This window comes from Ruditapes philippinarum, unplaced genomic scaffold (assembly GCF_026571515.1).
Source record: "Ruditapes philippinarum isolate M1 unplaced genomic scaffold, ASM2657151v2 ctg684_1_1_1_1, whole genome shotgun sequence".
Taxonomy (NCBI): Eukaryota; Metazoa; Mollusca; class Bivalvia; order Venerida; family Veneridae; genus Ruditapes; species Ruditapes philippinarum.
The window spans coordinates 405,867-431,375 of record NW_026855648.1 but is presented as its reverse complement, the minus strand read 5'-3'; the positions used below and the strand labels follow the sequence as shown (position 1 = coordinate 431,375).

General features: G+C 31.6%; 1 protein-coding gene across 3 annotated transcripts in view; it reads left to right on the top strand.

Annotated features, from left to right (window-relative positions):
- Positions 1-1,659: 1,659 nt before the first annotated feature.
- Positions 1,660-25,509, top strand: part of LOC132744020 (E3 ubiquitin-protein ligase SMURF2-like) — a 62,080-nt gene continuing 38,230 nt past the window's right edge. For 2 of the 3 annotated variants that reach the window (XM_060732629.1, XM_060732628.1), the window contains exons 1-6: positions 1,661-1,842; positions 4,968-5,006; positions 11,153-11,261; positions 11,919-12,052; positions 17,468-17,642; positions 23,069-23,152. In XM_060732629.1, the coding sequence (XP_060588612.1) occupies positions 1,785-1,842; positions 4,968-5,006; positions 11,153-11,261; positions 11,919-12,052; positions 17,468-17,642; positions 23,069-23,152 (599 nt within the window). In that variant the 5' untranslated portion in view covers positions 1,661-1,784. Of the gene's footprint in view, positions 1,843-4,967; positions 5,007-11,152; positions 11,262-11,918; positions 12,053-17,467; positions 17,643-23,068; positions 23,153-25,509 lie in introns of all 3 variants that reach the window. The other variant, XM_060732630.1, reaches the window with a different exon arrangement.

Here is a 25,509-nt window from a genome sequence, read left to right as displayed (position 1 = left end):
ACTGAACACCACTATATTTCTTGCTAAAACGCGGGAAATAAATCTGGGCAACACTGTAAAGGTTGTCCTAAAAAAGATAAAATAGCAAACAAAATAGCATTTAAATGATTTTTAAGACAAATACTATTTTATTCTAATATAAGAAATAACCCTTAAAATTATCCAAATGAAGGCATAATATATACAATCATGTATAGTGTATATTATAATTCAAATTGTTTTGTTAAAATCGCAAAACATTATAAAAGTATAGGCTACCGTCACACAACATTTCTGTCATTTGCTTCCTAATAATTTTTAATTTCATAATTCAGAGAACCATTAAAAAACTTACTATCTACAATACAGATTTGAAATGTACGATATACTGTTGTTATGAAAACTCTACAATGCTGTAAATAGATAAATTTTGCTGGAATTACATTTGTAGTGATAATTTTGATCTCACAATTGTTAATTTATATTTTAACTGATAAGCCTCAAATTGTTGAATCAATCAGATAGTGGTTACATAACTTGCTATGTATTTTTGTGATACAATTTTTTGTGACTGATTAATATCGTGTCATATACAGATATTTTGTATCTGGACGAGATAAAAAAAAGAGTAAATAACGTTATTTAGAGTGGATCCACTGTCTGGGACCCCCACACCAAAAAGAACGTAGACAAAATTGATAGCGGTGCTAGGTTCGTAACTAACAACTACAATACCACCAGTATATAGTGTAACAGCAATGATTGACAGATTAAAATGGAATAGCCTAGCTACAACAACGCAGAACCAGAGCCAAGGCCACAATGATGTATCGTGTTGTTAACTCCCTAATTGCCATACAATTACCTCCCAAATTCAGCCAATCAGGAGCAGCCACAAGGTGGTATCAACTCCGGTACAGGATCCCATTCTGTCCCACCACAATGTACAAGAAATCATTCTTTCCATCCACCATCAGGATATGGAACCAGCTGCCTGAAGACATCATCATGGCCCAGTCCTTGGAATCCTTTAAGTCTGGAATCCAGGGATATACATCGTACCTTAAGGAAACAGGACATGTTTTTATCAGTTTTTAAATTGTAATTACAGGCGTGGATTCCCCCTCCCGCACACGCTTTTTAACCAGAGTGAGAAAATGTCGCAGCAGCGGCCCTTCACTATACTGGAAGAAGTAGAGGAGTTATTTGTAGTTCATCAATTTTGTACAAATAGTGCAAAACTTGTAATACAGTCACATTGAACACTTGAAGCATGTGCTTAGTCAATGCTTAATTTTATTGAATATTATTCAATAAAAAATTTTGGTTAGTTAATCATGTGGTCAAAACTTGTTAAAGTCCATTACAGCCACGTCAGACTTTCCTTGTGTAACTGACTGGACGTGATCATGTAAAAACAATAGTTTGGATTTGCATAGAAAAGGTTATCACACATAAATTCATTAAATATCGTTGCTCATGCATTACAAGTTTCAAAGTTTTAAAGCTTGTTTGTTTTGTGTGTTTGTTGTAAAAGCTCTAAGAGCTAATGTAGTATAGCTCTAAATTTGCAGGCCTATATATGACGGAAACTACATAATTATGTACCGCATATTTATATTATGCCGCGTGGTATGCAATTTGGTACCCGCTTTCATTTTAATAGCAAATGGAACAAGTAACCGGAAGTTCACTAACTCATTTGCATACAGTAGGAAACCTATAAAGTTTTCGAAACACCTTTTTAAAAAAAGTTCCAAAATGATGATTTTAACTGAAATAGTCAGCAGGTATGATGATTAGGAATGGCAAGTAACGGTTCGAGAAGACATGCTTCAACTACGATGAAGATTAGATTAACAGGTGAGATGAAAAACGTCTTCGAAAAGTGACTGACATTGTTATTTTTTTAACTTCAAAGCTGACCTCACTTTTCAATTTCTATTCATTAAAATCGTTTATTTTTTCATATTTTTGATGAATTAAAATACAACTTGTCTTTGTTATAGGAAAATGATAGGACTATTTATATTTTTTAAAGTGTTCAACAGGTGCATGTTTATCTGATAGTGCTTCAAGTTCAACTTGTTACATATTTTATTAATTGAGAACATTGAGGTATCTTAATGAACATGCCACGGTTCAGAACTGTTCGTTATTTAGGGGAGAAGATGTGTAAGCGGCTGGATATCTCAGTCGGTAGAGCTGTGGTACGGTATTCCAAAGGTCCCGGGTTCGAGTTCCAGTCAGGCTGCTCATTTTTCTCACCCTGTGACATAATTTTGGCGCCCAACAGGGGACTGTGACTGCATAGAGCTCAGAGTTTAATTTACATTGCTCTGTAACTCGGTGAAATTCGAGGACCGACGAATTTCAATATAGCAGGAGAGTATGCCACGGTTCAGAACTGTTCACTATTTAGGGGAGAAGATGTGTAAGCGGCCGGATAGCTCAGTCGGTAGAGCATTTAACATTTAGGAAATATACCCTTTCACATTGATCAATAAGACGAAATGACGGTGCATGTATCTAGATAATTATTATAAATACTTCATTTTATAAATTCATACTTTTGCTAAAACTTGTGTCTTATTTTGTAAATTAATATATTGAGTATAGGTCTGTTTTTATCCACAGGTGGCCATGATTCATTTACATAAACATTTTTATTGTTTGATACAGAATATGTTTTAAAATGTGAACTTTTATGTTGATGAAATTTTGCAGATGCATTAAATTTACATTTGGCAACTCACAAGACTTAAGCCTGAATTAAGGACATAATTAATAGACAGAAATGGTGTTGACTGTAGGGCAGGGTTGAATACAGGACAGCCAAAGATAAATATGATTTAAATATAAAATATTGATAATGCTATTGTATTAGAGAAACCGCAAATTTTGCCTGAATTTAATTCATGACCTATGATAAGCTTTCCTTCTGTTCTCTTTTTGAAAAAGTACAATTCTTTTTCTCCGTATTTGAGGAAGGGCTGTAATGATATAGTAAAAGGGGTTATTTCATTCAACATCCATACTGCAATACATAAATACTGCAATTAAATTTGGTTACTTGGAAATGGTTCAAATAAAACAAGAGACTGATAAAACCATTAAAATATTTGTCAGTACCTCATGAATACAAAATAGAATGAAGTAGATACATCCCACTTAATATTTGTTACTATTTGAACTATTGCATCATCAATAACTGTAGAGTAGAAATGACTTAAAGCAGAATAACAGTTAGACCTACATCTATAGTTATATATATTTATATTATCCTAACAAAATTTCAAATTCTGACTATATCATATAAAGGATTGAGTGATGTTATCAAGTAAGACAGGTTTTTTTTAAAGAATTTTATCATTTTGTGACACAGATCAAAGAATGCTCTTAAGTTTGTAGTGCAGCCACCTCTTTTGTCTGCTACCAACATTAATTACAAACACTGATTTCTACACAGGTTGCTTAATAAGACAACTTGGTTTTCTGCATAGCCATCAATTATTCTGAAATATACTCATTTAAAATTGTCATAAAATTAACTTGAACACTTTATCAAGAAAGTTATCTCTTGACTAACTGTTTGTCAGTATTGCTGAAGAGATTTCAGATAGACATGTACAGTGGTTTGTTCAGCCTCCGCTGTGCAGTGGACATATTTTCACACATTGATGTGGTTTTAGCTTGTGGTCATACTCTTAATACATAGTTGTCAACACACAAGACGGACGATGTAACACAATTATCATTATATGTTTTCATGACGTGTAAATGTTTGCCACCCTCTCACTATTATGCTACTGGTCTGTGATTAATGGTGTTACTGTTTTGGTAATTAATTAGAAATATGCATTATGTTGTATGTTTAATTTTGTGGGTGGGGGGCATTTAGATTGACCCTTGTCCATCAATCCGTTGAATTACATATTTACTGGCATTATTGTGCCAGTGGTGTTAATTAGAATATGCATTAATGATTATGATGTATGTTTACATTTTGAAGTTACCACTACTATTGGAGAGATGTCTTAAATTCTTCTTGAATTTTTTTGCTGAAATAGTCTTCAAATTGATGACATGTAAAGTCGAAATTAACATCAACTTCTTTTTTGGGGGTGGGGGTGGAGAAGAACTTTTGGTCTGACAAAATGTCACTGAAAATCACTGATAGGTTATTCATTCAATCATACATGCATGGACCAAGAAAAGTCTTGAAATGTTGACAACTTAGTCCATAAATGTATGAACTAAAACTAAGTATCTATATGTATTAATTTTTGTTTGTTTTTTTTGTAAAATTTTCCAGGTTAAAGTTTGATCTAGACCAAAGTACAAAATTTAAGAAAAAATGTAGAATTTCAGCTGAACATTATTGACTGTTTAAGATATTAAAATTATTTGTTATTTTGTACATTAATACCACATATATACATATAAAATATGTCAGAGAAACATTAAAAAATGGGTAATGGTCAAATAATATAATTATTGATGATGAAATTTATTTTGTTCATAACTTATGTAGAGGGGAATAGTGCATCAGAGTCTGTAATCTTGTTCTAGTAGAGCATTGTAAACAATGTAGTTTTAAATATTATCAATAATATTATCTTGCATACCAATGATGAAAATAAGGAGATGTAGGGGCATCCATGGTCGAGTGGTTAATGTCGTTGACTTCAAACCACTTGCTCCTCACCGCTGTGGGTTGAATCTCAACAGGGACTTTGGATTCTTTCCTGTGAGGAAGCTATTCAGCTAGCTTACGGAACGTCGATGGTTCTACTCAGGTGCTTGTTAGTGCCTGAAATAATGCACGAAAGGGCTTCCTCCTGGCACCAGTAATGCTGGAACGTTGCCATATGATCTATACTGTTGATGTAACGTAAAAACTGAACCCAAAAAACAAGTCTTTAAAAGATAAGGAGATTATGTTTTGTTGGTCTAATCATACTCATGTTATTGTTTTTTAATTTCAGTTTTCTGTGCCAAGAATTTGTGCAAAAGAGACTTCTTCCGTAAGTATTTCTGTTACAGTTATTTTTATAAGACAATCAAGTACAAGTGATGTCTTTGTATATGTAGTCATATGTAAGGCATCTGAGCTGCATTTCATAGAAAGACCTATGTGTAACCCAGGAGTAGGACATAAGATCAATTAAATTTAGGACTGAGTGTCCAAAGACTGATTCAATAAACATTTTTAGCTTCATTCAAAGACTTCAGTTATCTTTCGCCAAGGACTTAAGACTTCAATTAAATCCGTTTTCCTGAGAAAAGTTAAGAAATACAGTGGCTTATGCTTAAATGCATAACGTGTTTATGTTCATAGAAATGTTGAAGTAGTCATAACATAGGAGTCATAAGTTAGGACATTTTCTTTGAAGGGCAAAATTGTCTCAGTTTTGATCTTTTTTAAGATTTAGGACTTTCTCTGAAATGCAGCCCGGCTCTGGTTAGTGCAAGCAGTGGACTGGAAGAGAATGATTTAAGTTTTGAAGTCAAAATTAGATAAAGATGTTAAACTAAAGCATTTGAAATGTTTTCTAAAAAAACATACCAGAAGATACATGTTCTCTTTCAGTTTATTAAGAGGGATGCTGTAAAATTGAGTCACTATATTTAAAGTTTATGATTGTTGATAAGGATAATTTGACATCCTGGTATGATAAGTTATAATATACCGGGTAATTTGATTGATGGTTATCTGCTATAATATATGTCTAAATTCAGTCATTACTAACAAGTAACATTATATAATCCATGTTTGTGCTTCATAGAAGTTCCTAAAATTCTATTTCAATGAGTAAAGAGTCTTGTTATGCACCTTCTTGCATATACAAGTCAACCTGTTAAAAAATATTATACAATCTTTTATGAAATAAATTGTCAATATTTTTTACAGTCCAATATTTGTAAATTACATAACTATATGAATATTTATAAAGAGAAGAGGTCTTGATGGGGGTGTATGGACAAAAACTTAAAATCATAGATTGCCCTTCCCAGCTGTGAGTTTGAGCCCTTGCAGGGAAGTAATAATCTTGTCAGTAAACTACATGTACATGAAGCATAGTGGTTATCCTTCGGTGCTTGTCTACTCTAGAAATACATGTAATACACAGAGCGATATGACAGTTCATAGAATATCAGTATGGCCTGTGTCTCTAAAAATCTACACCCCCCCCCGCCCCCCTCTTAAAAGAAGACCTGAAGATGAAAATGATTTTCCTGTTCAAATGTGCAGAATGTTATCATGACAGGATGACTGTATGACTGTTGTGTGGTTTTATAAATGCAGTAAACCTGATCTTCATGTTCACTGATTGATATGTGAAGTTTAAATGAGGTGTGAAATTGATAAATGATAGCTTTGAATGTGAAATGTTTCAAATATTTGAAGGTCACATCAAGGTATTTATCTAAGATGCCTGTACTAAAATACTAGAAATTATCTCTGTAAGGAGTGAACTAAGGTCTGACAGTACTTTTATTGTAACTATTACAGTAACTCTTCATTTGTTCATAATCAAGAATATTTTCACCAGTCATTTCACATGTAACATTTGCCAGGTTTTTCAGAAACATTTTTACTAAAATATCTGTAATTGTAACTTTTAAGAAGCCTTTGTGCACCCGTTATTTTTTTCAACTCATTAAGTTTGATAGAATCGAAGGCCTATTATGACCCAAAAATGTTTTTATTTCTCTGCTTTACTTTTATAGTTTCTTCTATAGTTTCCAAAATGTTACTCATTCGCAAATTACCTGAACCATACATTGCTTCTGTTTCTATTTTGGCAATTAGTACAGTTATAGTATAATAAACTTTATTTTGTATTGAAGTGAAGTCAAAATACTTCTTTCTTTATATTTTATTACTTTTGTGACAAATAATTATCAGCGCTAGAGGACATAAGCATTTAATTTAATAAGCTCTAAAACAATTTTTAACGTTATAAAACAAATTTTGCCCTTTTTAAAGAAGGAAAAATTATTTGTTTCCATAGGCATTATGTGCCTTTAAGAAAAAAATAATCTCTATTTAAAATGGTGTAGCTGCTCATTTATAAATTCCCCTATCTGTTTTATATGCACAAAAAACAAAAGCAAATATTCCTGTAGATAAATTCATTTTCCTAGACATACATTAATACAACAAGTATTTACACTTAACATATTACTTACATTTAGACAAAAGTATATTTAATGACTACTATACAATAAGGAAAGCATGACTGTAGTCTAGGCTATAGAGATGGAGAGTAAGAGGGGAGAAATGCGGGGGGGGGGGGGGGAGAAGGTGGGTTGGTAGTCATTTGTTTCTCTTTAATACGAGACAATGAGTGTAGACAAGCCTACTAGCAACAAGGATAGGCTAGAACGGAGGCTGGTATGGTTTTAGAGGCTTATCATATAACATATGTTCTGCAAGTTTTATATGAAATCTTGGTTTTATAATAATTAATACACACCTAGGATAGGAACAATTCCAGTGCAATGCTAATGCATCAAAGAGTTAATATTTTCTATAGAATTATCCTGAAACTTGCTGATATATGCATGTGCATTTGTACCTAATGAAATAACCAGCTCATAACAAAGTTTTATCAGGGAAATGCCATAAATATTGTGTAACTGAAGGAATGTCATATCATGATTGGTTATAACTAAACTAATTCCAAACTGAGATAATATTGATTCTAAACAAACCCTTTCAGACACGACATAAACCTATTCTTACAGTCTTGTTTGAAGTTGACTGTGTCTCTGTTATATTTCCAGGGCACAAATCAGATAATCAAATGATTGGAATCAGTATCCCACTAGGACAAAAATTATTCATGAAAATTATTTACTTAATTATGGTGCATACAGGCATAAAACAAAGGCAGACTCCCTGCTGAAAATTTAAAGTGATAATAACTAAAAGTACTTACTACACTGTGTTACCAGTGTGATTGTAACACCCAGAAACCAATTAGTGGTGATAATTAAAGCAAAGTTCACAGTCAGTCGACTTACAACAATATAAGTTGATTAATGAATCTAGACGTACTGTCACCAAATCTCACATCTTCGTGTGAATAGTCAATAAGTCTGTATTAAATAAAGCAAAGTGGAGACAAAAAGCCTGATGAATCTAGTAGCTAATTAGTAAAATACTCTACAATAAAACTTCACTGCCTGGAATATAGCCATGTAGGGAGAAGTCATTATATCATGTTACATTAGGGAGAAGTTATTAAACAGAATAACTGCTGTGACAGATGGCAAACAGATCTCAGAGATTGCTATCTAAGTTCCTTATTATAGATTGTCAATAATATATTGATAAGCCAGGGTAAGTTTTCCTAATTGATGTTTAACCCTTTATGTATGTCCCTTATCCAGCAGAATATGTATGATTATCATAGATAGATGGGGCTAGTCTGGAGGTTAATCTTAAGTGTCCACAGGGTGATTAAGGGATTACAAGATCAAAATTCTCAAATAATCAGTTAACAGGACACAGGTTAGTAGGACCTCCCGAAAAGCTACATTCTTCACAAAAGCCTTCTTTTTAAGTTTAATAATACAATATCACTTGGTCAAACATCATATCAAATGCCAAATTATTCTTACAGCATGAAAAATTAAAAAGCATGAAAAAAAAAAAAAGATTTATTTGTATGGATATTCTCACAAAATAGGAATTATACAAAATTTAAGTTATCAATTTTGTTGTTGAATAAAAACAATTTTTACTGTGTCTTACAAATCTAAAAAAAATGTCTTTTTCAATAAAGTTTTTCAAGGAGTATTGACTGTATACAACATGTTGAATAGAAACACATTAAATATCAAAGTTGATAGAGATACATTACTGTATGTTTCACTTGACCAACTATGTTCCTATTAAAATTTATTTATTCATCATTTGACATTAACTTGACACGAGATTTCATGGGCAACTGAACAGTAACAATTCTATTTTATTATTCATTATCTAATGTATGTTCTCCCCTTGTCAGTGTCACAAATACTTTGCTTTGATGTTAAATTTAAAAACATAGAAGGTTATTTGAATGCTTGCCTTCAAAGGGACAATATGTGACTATAGAAGAGAAAGTTATTGTTAGGGAATATAATATTCAGATCATAAAGACAGTTTTCCTGTCAGAGACTGGTGTGATGTCCTTCATGATTCAAAACATGCTTGATATATGATGGTTATTTAATAGTGGGACCTTAAAGTGGGACCAATTTTAACTTACTATGGAGCAAATCCTCACTAAAGTGCATGGAGTCATTATATTACCAGAATAATAAATGTGAATAGTAAAATGTTTGCTGAGCTGGACTTTACAATTTATATCATTTTGTTGCCAATGTTTTGAGATCATCAACTGTACACTACCTAGATCGTAATCATTCCAATCATTAATGGGCAATAGGCCTATATCAGAAGTATAACACCAGGCCAGCTTACATGCTCAACTGTCCAGTGTGATCATAAGCTATTAATAGTGAACAATTGGCTACTGAGTTTTACTAGTTCAATACTGAACTCCTTTAATTTCTAACAATCTGTTCCATACTGAAAGCAAGACAAGTCCATTTACACAAATTACAGGATTACAAGGGTTTTAATAGTAAATACAGTCTATGTATTTTCTGTAAAGCATGTAACAAAAGTATCAAAATATAGCATCTTTGACATGCATTATTAACTATTACCCTGCATAGAAAATGTTCAGTAAAACAGTGTATAACAACTGATGTTATCACAGCATTTCATACATTCTCACAATCTCTCTCTCTGATGCACTTAAATACACTGTATGAGCAATGTACTTTTATAAAAACTTTAAAATTTGTAGTAAAATTTGGGAAACTTCCCTGTTCAAAACAAGATTACAAATCTAGAATATAAGAGAAATATGCATTTTGAGAGAATTTTAAAGAAAAAAAAAACAACATTTTGTTTCATATGAAAGACTTGAAGTAATGTACATGAAATAAATTACTTTTCTTAACCAATCCTAAGATACTCTCTACCCACAGAAATTGATAGAATTTGTCCAGATAATTATGCAAAACTTTCTCCTACAGGGTAGACTTTTGGTAAGAAAAAAAAAAACAACAATAAAAAACCCCACAAAAAACAGTATTTTGTTACTATATTTTGAAAATGCATTCAAAATTACACCTGCATTGTGAATTTTTTTTATACATTCCTGAAACCATAATTTTTTTTCTGAAGATTTTATTCCTCTGGAGTTATGTCATTTTAAAAGCAGTAGAGATTTTGGTGATAGGAAAAGAATCAAGATAAAATGTATAATATATTTTTATCAATTTGAATATTCCAGTAATTAGACAATGTTTCTATTTCACAATGTTGTTTGTTTAAGTATGATGAGCTGAGTGACTGATAGAGTAGCGTTAAAGTTTACTCTTTATGTATATTAGTTGAAGTATAGGACAATTCAAAAAAAATTTTATTACACAATTTGCTGTATGGACTTTCTGCAGCAGGGTTAGCTTTACTGGGCCAAGTGTTCTTTGAGAAGTAAATTATTCCTCCAATAATTCTTCTTATAAATCATAGGGAAAAGTAAAAAAAGTGCTGAACACGGCAGTTTACAAAAATCCACTTTGCAAAAATTCGATTGAATGTTATTTTAGGCAACATTAGTTTGTGTCAGATTTCATGTATCTGTTAATGCAGTCTATGTTTTATTAGATCTAAAATGTTCCCAGAAATTACCTGACAACTTTCCAATATAAATCCTGCAAGACAAACAAAAACTTATATCAAATTACTTGCCAAGGGAAGTAACTGTTACAGGCATGATTTTAAGGTTTATAAAGTTTATAGTGGATTTGTCTCCCATACTGTAAAAATGTACAGGTCATTCTATCAATAACTTTATGAAAAGAATTGTGCATGTATAAATAAAATAAAGAAACAGGTACAAAGTTGGGGAAATAAGAATGGGGGCATCATGGGAGCATGTGACATTGGCACCTTAACAGAACCACTGAACTAAGCTGGTACAGTGTGCCGATAGATGATAAACTGGTATCATTTTTAGGGAGTTCCAGGCATGGCAACAAAATGTCTGGTGCATAATAATGTTATAAAATAATTATTTAGAATATATGTTATATATTGCAGGATTACCAGATCCGTTTGCCAAGATCAGTGTAGATGGGTCCGGACAATGTCACTCTACTGAAGTCTGTAAAAATACTCTAGATCCGAAATGGAATCAACATTATGATCTGTAAGTAAAATATTGTTATAGTAACTTATACTTCTACTGCATTACTAAAACATTTTGTGTAGAAGATGCAGCAATATTTCTTCTAATAATATAAGTATAATGATCTTCTATAATGGTTACCAAGGTAACAGTTATGAAATTAATTGAAAAAGACATAAAAATGACTATAAATTTTTTTTAAGATGACAAAAAATTATTGTAATATTAGTTAATAATTATATCATCTGTGTAGTGTTTAGAATTTTGATCAAATTTTGTCATCACCTACAATGTAATTATGGAAAGTTGGTGGTTCTACTCAGGTGCCAGTTTTGCTTGAAATAATGCACGGAAGGGCACTTCAGGTCTTGCTCCACCAGTATATGACACCATGATATGACCTATACTGACTGTGTAAGTGTGATGAAAATCCAAATCCTACAAACAAAATCAAACCTACTAAATAAAACTGTGTGCTCACTTGTGCACAAGTTGGTTATAATAGAAATATATACTATACCTGACTATTATAATTTCTGTAAATTATTATTTTTCTGTTTCTACTCAAATTCATTATTATCAAAGAACAAAGTCTATAAATGAATGAATGTGAATATGAATGAATGTGAATGAATGAATTGAATGAATTGAATGAATGAATGAATGTTTATATTTCAGTTATATTGGTCAGACAGATTCTGTCACTATAAGTATATGGAATCATAAGAAGATTAACAAGAAGCAAGGTGCTGGATTTCTAGGATGTGTTCGTATTATGTCAAATGCAATCACACAGCTCAAAGACACTGGATGTAAGTTTATTTGAGCCGCGTCATGACAAAACCAACATAGTGGGTTTGCGACCATCATGGATCCAGACCAGCCTGCGCCTCCGCGCAGTCTGATCAGGATCCATGCTGTTTGCTTACCAACTCTATTACAAGTAGAGAAACTGATAGCGAACAGCATGGATCCTGATTAGACTGCGCGGATGCGCAGGCTTGTCTGGATCCATGCTGGTCGCAAACGCATTACATTAGTTTTGTCATGGCACTGCTCATTTTTACCACAGTTTTAAAAAGTTTAGATAGTCCATTTAGCATTTAGCTGAATAGTGAGAACATCAGATAAGTAATCAAGGGGTCCCTAGTCTGATCCTCGGATGAGGCATGGTTTCTCCGTGACAATTAATCTCGGACATTGACTTTAATGGTCATTTGTCTTTAACAGCTGTTTTAGAAATCATGTAGGATTAGTAGACGGTCATTTGCAGAGAAATTGGTAATTACTGGTTAGTTAACCAGGAAAGCCAGTTTAGGGAATGACTGCTGAGATATGACAAATAGTGTTAAAATTGGTGTAAAAAATACAAAAGCAGTAAAGTTAAACATGTATAGAATTTACATCTCTAATGTCAACATTTAGAAATAGGGAAATTTTGTAAGGGAGATAAAAAGTGTTAGTAGAAATGATATCACAATCTTTGTTACCTTCCTTGTATAATTATTTTTGCCAACTAACCATCATTGTATAAAATGTAACCTATTAAAAATTGAATTTTTTGAATTTATCTTAATAAGGATAGAGTAATTAATTTATAGGTGAAGTTGCTTTATGTATAACTAAATCAGAGGTACACATACACAGTTTGTGGAACAAATGAATTGTAAATAATGTGGCAGGATAGTTTAATAAAACCTAATGTTAAAAGATCATGCTTCTGTACGATTGTTAATACTTTATCATGATAAATGAGGGAACTACATGAAATCCGTTTGTCCCCCAAAATCAAAACTGTATGTGCCCATTTACTTTCTATGATTTATTAGTTTTTGTTCCCATTATATTTCATTAGTTATCTGGGTTAAAGAACATGTTCTGAAAATTAAAGTACAAATCAAGAAATGAAAATGAATAAAGAGAATTTTTATTATCCTTAAACGTTTTGTCATGTGCCAAGTTGTTTATATAACACATTGTTAGTACGGAGAATAAAAGTGGTAATTTAAAAGTCTGATTTTATTTCTCACACTTCATACAGAGGTGGATAAGTGAAATTTTATTCATTAAAAATCACAAAGCAATCATCTATATAATTAAAGAAAATTGTAACAATATAACATCTGGGTTACAGCAATGTCTGTGGCCAAGTGGTTAAGGTCATTTACTTCAAATCGCTTGCCCCTCAACACTATGGGTTAAAATCCCAACAGGGAATTTGGATTATTTCATGTGAGGAAGCTTTTTAGCAAGCTTTCGGAACTTCAGTGGTTCAATCTGCAGTGGTTCTACTCAGACTAATATAATGCATGGAAGGGCATGTGAGTTATTATCTGCCAGTAAAGCTGGAAAGTTGTATCGTGTCGATGCAACATAAAACCAAACCAAAAGGGATAAGAAAGGGTAATAATATAAACTATTAGGAAGGGAGAGATTAAATTATTAATTTAACTATAATAAAAGGTACAGCATTAACTTTTCTATTTCCTCACAAGGGGGTGATAGATTGTATAAGTAATTTATCAATAAACATATGGTAATAAGCTCCTCAATTAGTACCATGGTTAATAATATACATATGTATTACAACTGTTCATTCAAATGCAAAGTAATGGATTCACAAATGTAATACAATAATTGATAATAAATTAGGGATGTGTTATATTGCTATATATACATTTTAGCATTAAACCTTCAGTGGTGTTGTCTTTTTGTTGATTTTTTTTTTGTTAAATAAACAACACCTACACAGATTGTCATCAAGTTATGAAATATAAACTATATCACATTAGGCTTTCATTTAAAGTAAATTTTGATGAAAGAAACACATTATTTATTAATGCAGTCTGGCTAGGGGATATTTAAACAGTAATGTAATACAGGCTGCCTTTGATTTTGTACAAAGATAATGAAATTTTAGACATACTAAAAAAAGTTGTAAAAAAGCTTTCATTTGCATCTGATAATGGTGAGATTGGTGTCCCACTGATGTATGCATTAAAATGATCATGGTGTAAATATAATGGATGGGATAAGTTGGTTATATTTAATATGATGATGATTTTGTCAAGATAAAATTACATCTCTGATAATGAAGTCTCATCCCACTCGGCTTCTATAATTTATAACTTTTTTTTGTCTTGGCTGAGTTTGTCATGTGGATTTTTCCAGCTGTCCATGTTTAATGTCAGAAAATTTAAATATTACAACATTACAGTTAACTGTGCAGAGTCTGGCCATCCTGTGCAATGAGCATATAGACTGTTTACAGTTTATACTTGTTTCATAATTAATTGTGCCCATGGTATTAATATCTAATTTTTAATTGATTGAGATTTTTAACATTGATATACATGACTGTAAACAAGTAGTGGGTTAAATTGCACTTTCTTATGTCCCCATTAATCGGGGGTGGGGGAGGGGGGAGGTGACAGTAGAACATGACTTTGTATATCATGCTGTCCTACCAATACCATAGACTGACAAAACTATGGAATGGGGGTGGGGATTGGGGATTCACGTTTTACAGACACACATCTAGTTTGAATAATTTTGCACAGCAGACATGAAAACAGTAACAAATTTGCATATGTAAAAAGAAAAAAATAGCCTGTTAGGATTTTCTTTTGGTATTTGGGATTTTACACAGGTGTTTAGAACATTACATAATTCTGTAATAGAATGAGACTGTTTGACTGAACCATGACAACCATCAAAGTAACCCGCATGCAGCAGATGCACACTTTAATCACTGTACTGATTTTAAAAGTCCAGAAGATACTGTAATACAATAAGCCTTTAAGTTAACTTTATCACTCTGATAGTGATACAAACAATACATGTTGCATGTGTATTGTCTAGAAATTTTTATACAATTTAAAATATTTACCGAACTGAATGTAATTTGTCTGCAGTCGACCCAGGCTTTATGCTGTTATGTTGGCTGACTTAAACTTTATTTTAATCTTAATATCCCTAAAACTGATAATGGACACTTTCAAAAATGGAAGCTGGAAAAGTCCATTTCAGAAGTTGTAAAATTTATTATTTGAGATACAAATTTCAGAAATCAACTGTACATACATTGTAGTTACCAAACTGAAATCAAGCAGTGTCACAAGTCACATAGGTTACACCTCTATATCTATTGGAATGGATTAATGCAATTAAGATACTACAAAGCCCTCAATAAAATACAGGGATTATTTAAACTTATGGTTCACAAGCTTGTAAGAATATAAAGTTATTGCCTCTGTCATTTAAAAGTACTAAATTTATTGTATATAGTACCAGGAAATTTATTATCACTGGTCATGTAATGTATATAGATCCAGGCTAGACAATTTATCAAAAAACATCAGATGTTAATTAGTAAATTCTTAACATAGTAATTAAAAATCTTCAGTAGTTGTGTGTTAATTAAGTTATTACAGTGTATATTATATGCTAATTTTGGTTGTGAAGGAAATGAGGACTAGACAGTTATTGTTCTATAGACAATATATGTGACAATATGATACTATATACATTATAATGAGATGTAATATGGCATTTAAATATCTTTAAAAAGATGCAGTTAGAATGTTCAATTATAGTATTGACAGCCAATGCATTTTAAAGGGTAATTTGAATATATTGGCGCTGGCGCAGTAATGTTATTACATAGTTGCAAGACTGTTAAAACTGTGTTAAAATAATCAAGATGATACTGCAGTTTAATAGTGTGTAAGGCAGCAATCCTCTGCATAAATTTATTTAAAGAAAATTCTATATTCTTCATTAATACCTATTATGGTGTACCTTATGTAATATAAAATACCTTATTACTAATAATTTTGATTGTTAAAATGAATTACTTTAACACTACCATTACCTTAGCTGAAGCAAATACTTTACTACCAATACCTTTAATAGTTAAAATAAATACCTTAATAACTACCAATACCTTAACTAAAGCAAATACCTTACTACCAATGTATTTAATAGTTAAGATGAATAACTTACAGTAAAGTTACTGGTACTACTGTACCATTACTGTAGCTAAAGCAAATTCCACTCTCTTAATATCTTTCATAGTTATAATTAATGTCTTACTACCAGTTAAAACCTTTTAGTTTATGCAGTGATGCCTTTCAATTAAAATAGTGGGAAATAATGACAAATATATATAATTATATATTTGCTATATATTTGCATCAGCAAAATAAAATTGTCTATTCATCATGACAACTTACAAATATTTAAAAGCCCTAACTTAAATCATACAAATTAGAACTTAAATCATACAAATTAGAACTTAAATCATACAAATTAGAACTTAAATCATACAAATTAGATATTTATGTCATAATTGAATGGCAAATTAATCTGTGTTAATAATCACTTCCTAATTAACTATTAAAATAATTTGTTAAAACAATTAACACAATTGTCAAAGGAAAGGTGAACAGTTTAAGAGTTGTCCTTGTCATCACGGTTGATTGAATGATTAATGACACTGACAAGTATATCACTTACTGTGCTTTAAAGTGTACATGTTGATAAACTACTCGTGTATTTACCTGTGTCTACCGTCATTCATGTAACTGGTTAACTTTCAACATCTTCTGTACCATACGCTGATGATTATAATTGTTACTGCTGGGAAAATATTAGAATTGTTAATAAAAGGTGTTTAAAACAACATTTTTGTGGGCAGATTTAAAAGTTTGGATTTATTTTGAAACATTATCTGTTGATTTATAAATAAATGAAATACAGAAGGTTGTGTAAACAGTAATAAATCAAGTACATATACAAAGCATGTAACTTTAGAACTTGACGTCAAAATTGGGAAATTAAATAATATAGAGCTGTTACACTGATGGTTTTTTTTTATTTTTTCGTAAAATTGCAGACAAACTAGTAGCAAGTAAATGTCAAAGTGAATTATGGGTAGAGATGCAGTACTGTGAAATGTTGATTAAAATGTCACTATAAGAGATGCTGGTGAAACTTGTGTAATATATTAAAACACTGTAGCTTATATTGTGATTTTATGTAAACATTGATGAAATATTAAATGTACAGTTGTGAGAAGTATTATTGCTAAAGTTGTTTCAAATTTGAAAATTTATTTAAATTCACCGTGGAAGGTGAGCGGAACGACCGTAGGATGTCCGTCTGTGTGTCGTTACCAACAGGAAGTCAACGCGCTCAGACACCACAACGTAAATTTTCTGTTACAGTTCAGCGTCTGGACCTGCAGCGTAACAATGCAGATGACCAGGAGCCTGTACGTGGACAGATTGTGATAAGTTTGATATCTCGTGACCGTGGTAACTCAGGGATCGGACCAGCCGTGACTAACTCAACACAGATTAATAATTCCATTCCAAACGATGTTCACGAACTCCCTGACGGGTAAGTTTTAAAAAAGTTATTATAAAAACTTTTATAAATCTTTTACTGTTATTTTTTTTCGCTTTTTTGTACAAAAAGAGTATATCTTTCTGTTTATTCATTGTTAATATCCTGAAACCTGAATCCTTTAGGCTCATTGTTTGATTGTAGGGAAATACTTCAGTTAAAAGCAGCTTTTGTTTTATTAAGATGAAAAGTAAGTATGGTAATGTTACAATAGCGTGTGAAGAAATTTTAGGGCCTATACCACTTGTTCCTTTTTTGCAAGAAAGTTGAATGACTTGTAATAAGTATACTGTTGAATGATACAAAAATTGTTGCCTACAGTAACTGTTGAGATGTTAACAATTTTTCTTGCCTATTTTGATGAGAGAAGGACAGGTTGTTTCAGATTGGGCATCCCTCTTGATAATGTAGTTCATTGTTGCCATGTTTTATATGATGAATGAGAATTTCCAGTAAATATTTGTGTTATATAACTTAATGTGTTTAGCAGATAGCCTAGTTTATTTCTTGGAATACCATCTCAAATCTTATATATAGCAAACAATACATACAGTACTACAGGTGATGTGTTGTGATTTAAGAGCCGGATGACAAACTAGCTACAACAAAAAGTTCATTGACTTCTCTGTGAAAATCTGTAAACAGTAGATAATTTTCTCATGCATTTTTTATGAGGAATTTTCTGTTTATTTTTAGATCAAAGCATGTCAGAATTTATTGATATAATATCTCTTTAGAGAAGTGATATTATGAATTGCACAATTAAGTGCTTGATACCGAGGTTAAATGGCAGGCACCCTCACTATTAAGCCACCTCGGTCCTTGATCCAAAATTATGAATTCAAATATGGATGACAAAGGTTCCAAATAATAGATATTCAAAAAAATTCATCTTATTTTTAAAAAATCACATTTTAATCATATCATTAAAAAATATCACATGGCTATGGTTATTGCTTAGGTCTGGCTGCAAATTTAAAAATTGATTAAAAAAAATAATATTTAAATATCAAAAGTTATATATTATTATCATTACTGTTCATGATGATATACTTCTATAAGTCTAATAAAATGTTCTTTTCTGTTCTATACATTGTTGTTAGATGTGGAACAATAAAACGTTTGACTTTTCTTTAAAACAAAAGGACTTTTATTTGTTTTAGATAGTTGAGACAAAACAACATAACAAAACTTCTATAATATAAACACTGTAGAAGAATTACAAACTGTTTGGCTAATGTTGGTTTGACAGTTTTTGGTTCGCTGCCATACACCACAATGGGAACACCAAATATTTTTATAGAGATTTTTTGTCAATCTGTTATTGCCAGTTAATGTCATAGAAGAGGGAAATAACTTCTTGTTAGAACAGATAGATAAGTTGTAAAATTGTGGTAATGTTTACCATGAATTACTACCAATTTGCTGCATTATGTACTAGTTACTGTTACTGTACGCTGTAATTTTGAACAATCAGCTCATATAAACCAGTTCTCTTATATTCATCAAAGCAAGTAAACCAGTTCTCTTATATTATCAAAGCAAGTTCGAATCCCGCTCAAGATTCTTATTTTTGAGGAAGCTATCCAGCTAGCTAATAGTAGTTTTATGATTCCACTCGCACGTATGCTCATTCCCGATGTCTTTTTCTTCTCCAGTAAAGCTGGAAAGTCACCGTTGACACTTGACTGAAAACCTAACCAAACCAAACCAATGGATGGTATTACAAACCTTGAAATGTTAGGAACAATTTTATCTTAAAAGTATTGAACAAAATGACTTAAAAAAGTATGTTTCAGTCACTGGTACTCTGGTAGGTCTCTTTTTTATCCAAAAAGAGGTTGATGTACAGAAATACAAAGTTCCAGTCTAAATTTAATTGGGATTTTATAGCTGAGTTGCCTGCTTAAAAATACATTTCTGTACATTTGAGTAACAGTATCAGTTCTCTGACCTGATTGTATTGCAGGTAATTTGTCGGAAATTATTTCTGGAGGTCTGGGTCTAAGCAAACTTACATGTGGATGGGTGGGTGGATACGCACAGTTACCTAGCCATTCCTGATGTATGGCCAAATGGGTAACCTGCCTTTTTTTCCTTCCAGCATTTCTATCTGGATCACGGTCTGTTTACAAAAATTCTGTCTGACTAAAATTGAGAGTTAAAAGGGGGTTTCAGAGTGCACAATTCTGTTTTGTGATATAAAATCAAAAATAGATTTCTTTGTTAATCACAATAATGATTTGTTTGTTTTGACAGTATTAGAATCAGATAAATGCAATTCCTGTATAAGAAAATTATAAATTAGATACTGACTGAATAAGTAACTGCGCAGACCATACAACAAAGATTGGTCTGCACTGGTCACTTTGGTAAGATTTAGTTTCTGCCAGAAAGCTTATTGAGGGTTAATATTTTGATATTGTTGAAATCCCTGTAACAGATTAATGTACTGTTACACAAGTTCACAAGTCCATTGATATAAAATGGGGCGTCCATGGCCGAGTTGTTAAGGTTGTTGACTTCAAACCACTTGCCCCTCACCTCTGTGGGTTCGAATCCCTACAGGGACTTTGTATTCTTTCATGTGAGGAAGCTATCCAGCTAGCTTACGGAACGTCGGTGGTTCTACTCAGGTACCCATTCGTGCCTGAAATAATGCACGGAAGGGCACCTGAAGTCTTCCTCCACCAGTAAAGCTGGAACGTCGCGATATGACCTATACTGTGTTGATGTGATGTAAAACCCAAAACAAACAAACAAATTTATATAAAATCAGCATATTACATTTGAACCAGATTTAAGTTTTTGACTGACATTATATATTCTGCACTGACAACATATGCTACATCTGACGTGTGATTTACCTTTCTTACTTTTTTCTCCCATTTTTGTTAAAATTATGAGAATTTAACAAGATACTATGTATCTGATAATCTTTGTTGAATAATAAAACAAAGTGGTACTTATTTTTTTCCCCAGTAATAAACCATATTATAATACATGTTTTATCTTAGTTTTATTACAAATTATGAAGTTGGGTCTGTTGTTGATTATTTAATTTAGCAAGAGGAGATTTTAACCTGTCATATTTATCTCTTTTGTTTTTTGTCCATTTGATGTCTATATATTTACCTATGCAAGCAGATCATTATAATATTTGTCATTTATTCAAGATATATTTCATAAAACCGTCCCCTAAATAAAGATGCCTTGAAAATTTAATTCAGTTTTAAAATAGTTCTGCCAGGTGACTTTTGATGTCAACAAAGAGAAGAAAAAAAATGCTGCTCTGTTAAAAGAATTAGGAATTTCACAAACTGTTCCACCCAACATCTGTCAGTGAAAAAATTTGGAAACAAAAATGTATGTTCATAGGTTAAATTTCAATTTTATCAGCACATTCTAGTTGTGGGCGGTGAATGACAGGTCGTGGCTCTTATATACAATGTTTGTGGTTATTTCTGGAACTTGTAATTTATTTAAAGCTTTTAAAAAATGAAATTATCAGATAATCTTGATATTATAACGTAAACTTAGAGATGATAAAAAAAGATAAAATGAATTTAGTATAATAAATGGGTTGTCTGTGAAGAAAAATATAGAAATAAACTACCATGTTACAGGCTAGTGAATCAAGTTAAGATAACAACATGAACAAAGTGTAGCTGATTTGCTATGAAAGTTTTAAGTTAAGATTATATACAGTGCCATATAGATACATTTCAATTTTGAAAATGTCTTGCTTCATAGTGCATTTTTGTATGCCCGAAATATTTATGTGAAGAATCATTGCATGGGTACAAGTTTTCAAGCATTTGCCTGAAGTTCAGGTTTTTTTTCTCCTATTTTCTATATAAAACCAGTTGAAATAATGCTAAATTTGGGATTTTTAGGTTTTCTGATATTTTTAACTTGCAACCAAGAGAATATAGTGGACAGGTCTTATCTCTGTCCTTCCACAACACATAACGTTTTCACATAACACCCTCATATTTTGACTGATGTCTTAGAACTGTGTTTGTTAGTACTGGTACCTTTCATAGGTAGGCATTTCAAGTAAGATGGTTATAACTTATAAGTTGCTGTCTTGGAAGCAAAAAATATAGTTTTCCTCAAGACAGTAGACTAGTATGAACAGGTTATTTCCCAATTAGTGCACAAGCTACAGACTTTAATCATTTTCAAGCTGAAATAAAAGTCTTTTATTTGATAAATTTTTGTACATAGTGGTAAATGACTATTTCTTCTTTGTTAGGATTGTACTTTTAGATATTTGTCAAATTGCTGTGTCATGTTTAGGGAGTTGTACCTTACCACAGTTGTTATTAATATAAACGATAATTCAGTGAGACTGAAAACCTCCATGAAATATGATAATGTCTTTGTTTCTGATGTTGTGACACGCAAATATAAACCGCAATAATCTAGATCAACAGTACTAATGTCCCTGTATGTCAAGTAACCCTGTACCTGTAATAAAACATACAATTATTATTATACTCTAATTTTGTCATGGAGCCTGCAACTGTATATCTACATATTGGTTACTTTGATGTCCTTAATTTAATATTGGATTTCAAGACAACATGTTGCATTAGTAATTTTATCTGCCAAACCTGTTTGTCTAAATTTATTGAATATTGTACAGGTTCAGTAAAGCCGATTGTAAGTTATGATGTTGAGCAAACTCATAATGGTGTTTGTTTATCATTTTGTCTTATTGGAAGGAGGGCAGTTTAGTCAATTCTGTTTGTCTTTCTGTCTTCTTTCTGTCACCTAGACATGTCTTATAGCCCTTTCAACAGATACCTTAGTTATATGATATTACTACATGTACATACTGGACATTGGTATCAATAGTAAGTAAGTAAGTAACACCTTTATTTAACAAGGCTTACACATTCGTTTTCCCGATCTTCCATGTTGGCCTCAGCTGATGTACACAACATAATTACAATATATTAACAGTTTACATGTAAACAACATATACACAACATATATACACAAAAGTCTTATTAAAATCAAGTTATAATAATTTGGGGTTAATGGGGTCAAGGTCACTATGACAAAGTAAATGATATTTGTCATAAAAAAAATTTTTTCATAAAATTTATTTTTAAGGGTTTTTGGTTGTAGAGTGGGAACAGGGGTATAGTCTAAGTCATGGCCACGCAACGTTCACCTGTGATATATTTGTGAATGAATTTTGCCTTGCTGCTTTGTCTATAATGCCAAGCAAGCACATCAAATTTTACCATATTTGACATCTGCGCAAAACACATATACTCATTATATTTATCGTTTTGAATTAGGCTTAAGATAGGGCAGTCATTAAAATGACAAAAATGCTTTGATAACAGTTAGGTAATAAATGTCTGAAAACTTTTATCTGATTTAGTATTTTCATATAATTATAGGTGGGAGGAGAGGAGAACAGCCAATGGAAGAGTTCATTATGTAAACCACATTACCCGTACAACACAATGGGAACCTCCAACAAGGTGCATATCTTCATATGTTAATTCTCTGATAAATTTTCAGTTATTTACATAAACACATTATTGCCCAAGACCTGTAAACTCCAAATGTAGAGTAAAAGTCAAAAATTCATGAACATAGTCTTTTTGAGAATACAAGTAAGACTGTATCTAAGAAATCTTAAAATTAGAGATTTTTAATTACTATTTTATATGAAATTTTCCAGATAATTATCAACAAAATCATAAAAACATGTAATATTAAAAATATTTAGGCGTAATTCTATCCAAACTCGTGACGTTAGTTAACAGTATTAAGTAGAAGTAGATTAAATAGTGAAGTTAGTTGACAGTATTAAGTAGAAATAGATATTTATACCATGAAATAGATAGTGATAGCCCAATAGTGACAATAAAAAACCTGGCAAGTTGGGCTCGTAAAGATAAATATCACTGCTAAAAACATGTTCTATCAGCAAAAAGAATCTGTCACATATGAAATATGGCTTCCGTCACATTTATTAGAGTTGTCTTCATAAGAACTTTTGTCATCTTTGTTTTTTACCTTCATTTATTTTGGTTTTTGTTGTGTGGGGGAGTTATATGCCTTGATGTCAGATAGAGGATGACACGACGTTAATCTTTTCATTTTAACATTTGCCAAATATGTACATTTGTGAAGGTAAGGCATGCAGGTGAGTGGACCTGAAATTGTCATACTTGTCATGATTTAACAAACTGGTCATTAGAAACATGAAGAAGTAACGTTAGTTTTTGGACATAATGACGTACATACAGTTGACACATAGTCACAAGGTATGCCTGCAGGGGAGGCTATTCTTAGAGTATCATGATATGACTAGAGGTGCAACAGTTTGGCGATATACCAACATATTGCGATGCAGCATCAGGCAATACTAATTAGGCATTTACCTATTTCGACATGTTGTCTGGTCTTTAACTTAATCATTGTAGTTAAACGTTGATAATATGATATCAAACCCCTGTAATATATTAAGTTAATTTTCATATGTCATCAGTTCTCTGTGATATAAGTTTATAAATGATATAATATCAGGCCTTTCTGATAAGTTTATTATTGATATGACATCAATCCCCTGATATGTTTTATTATTGATATGATATCAAACCCCTAGGATAGAAGTTTATTAGTGATATGAAATCAATCCCCTGATATCAAGCCCCAGTTATATAAGTTTATTATTGATATGATAATCATATGATCAAACCCCTGGGATAGAAGTTTTTTATTGATATGAAATAAAACCCTTGATATCAACCCCCTGTTATATATATATTTATTATTGATATGATATCAAACCCTTAGGATAGAAGTTTTTAATTGATATGAAATCAAACCCCTGATATCAAGTCCCTGTTATATAAGTTTATTATTGAAATGACATCAAGTCCCTGTGTTATACATTCATTATTTAAAGAATACAAAGATTGCATTATTATGGTATTGTATAAAGTTCTAGAATGTTATAGAAGCTGCAGTTTACACGCTATTCTTAGAATATAAAACATACATGATATTTATTTTTAGAAATTAATGATGAATTAATTATATATGGTAATGTCATTTACTGTAGCATAATTGAATTTCTGTGAGAAATGTTCTTCACAAGGCTGTTAGAAGTGTAGAATAGGCCAGGAATTTGTCACTAGTCCAGAACGGAAAAGGTTTCTAACATACCAAGAATAGTTTCTACCAGCAGTTGGCCACTATTTGATATATAAACACAAACACTAACTATACAATAAAAACAATACTCTATGTTACTCGGCCAGAATCATTATACAAAGTTTAAGGGAGGTCTGTTGGGAGTCGTTTAAAATTCCAGTTTAGAGACAGAAAATTTTAGTTTAGGTTATTGTACTATAGTTTTTCCAATGAGAATAAAATTTACCGAAATCCTTGAATTCATAGGTAAATTATAAGTTGTAAAGTTGAGGGAACAGTGGCGTAGTGGTTAAGGTGTCTGCCTATCAACCCATGCATCATGGGTTCAAGCGCTAATCAGGTCAAGATCATGTTTCTTCATCTGACACCAAGAGTTGGTTCCAAGCAGCTGACTCTAAAATGATTGATATAAGTCACAAGAACTTGTTTCACATTGGAGCTTAAATTAATATGTTTAAACTAATTATAAGTAGTTGCCAATGTCATAATTGATAAAATAAGTAAAACACTGATGAAGACTCACTAGAGTTGAAACTTCAGTTTATATATCAATAAATAAACATAAAAAACTTAACCTTTAGTAATTGTTTGTTTGTTCCATAAATTTTTTATTAATATTGTATAGCAAAATAATTAAAAGTCTGAAATCACTTTTGCGAATAAATTGAAGCAC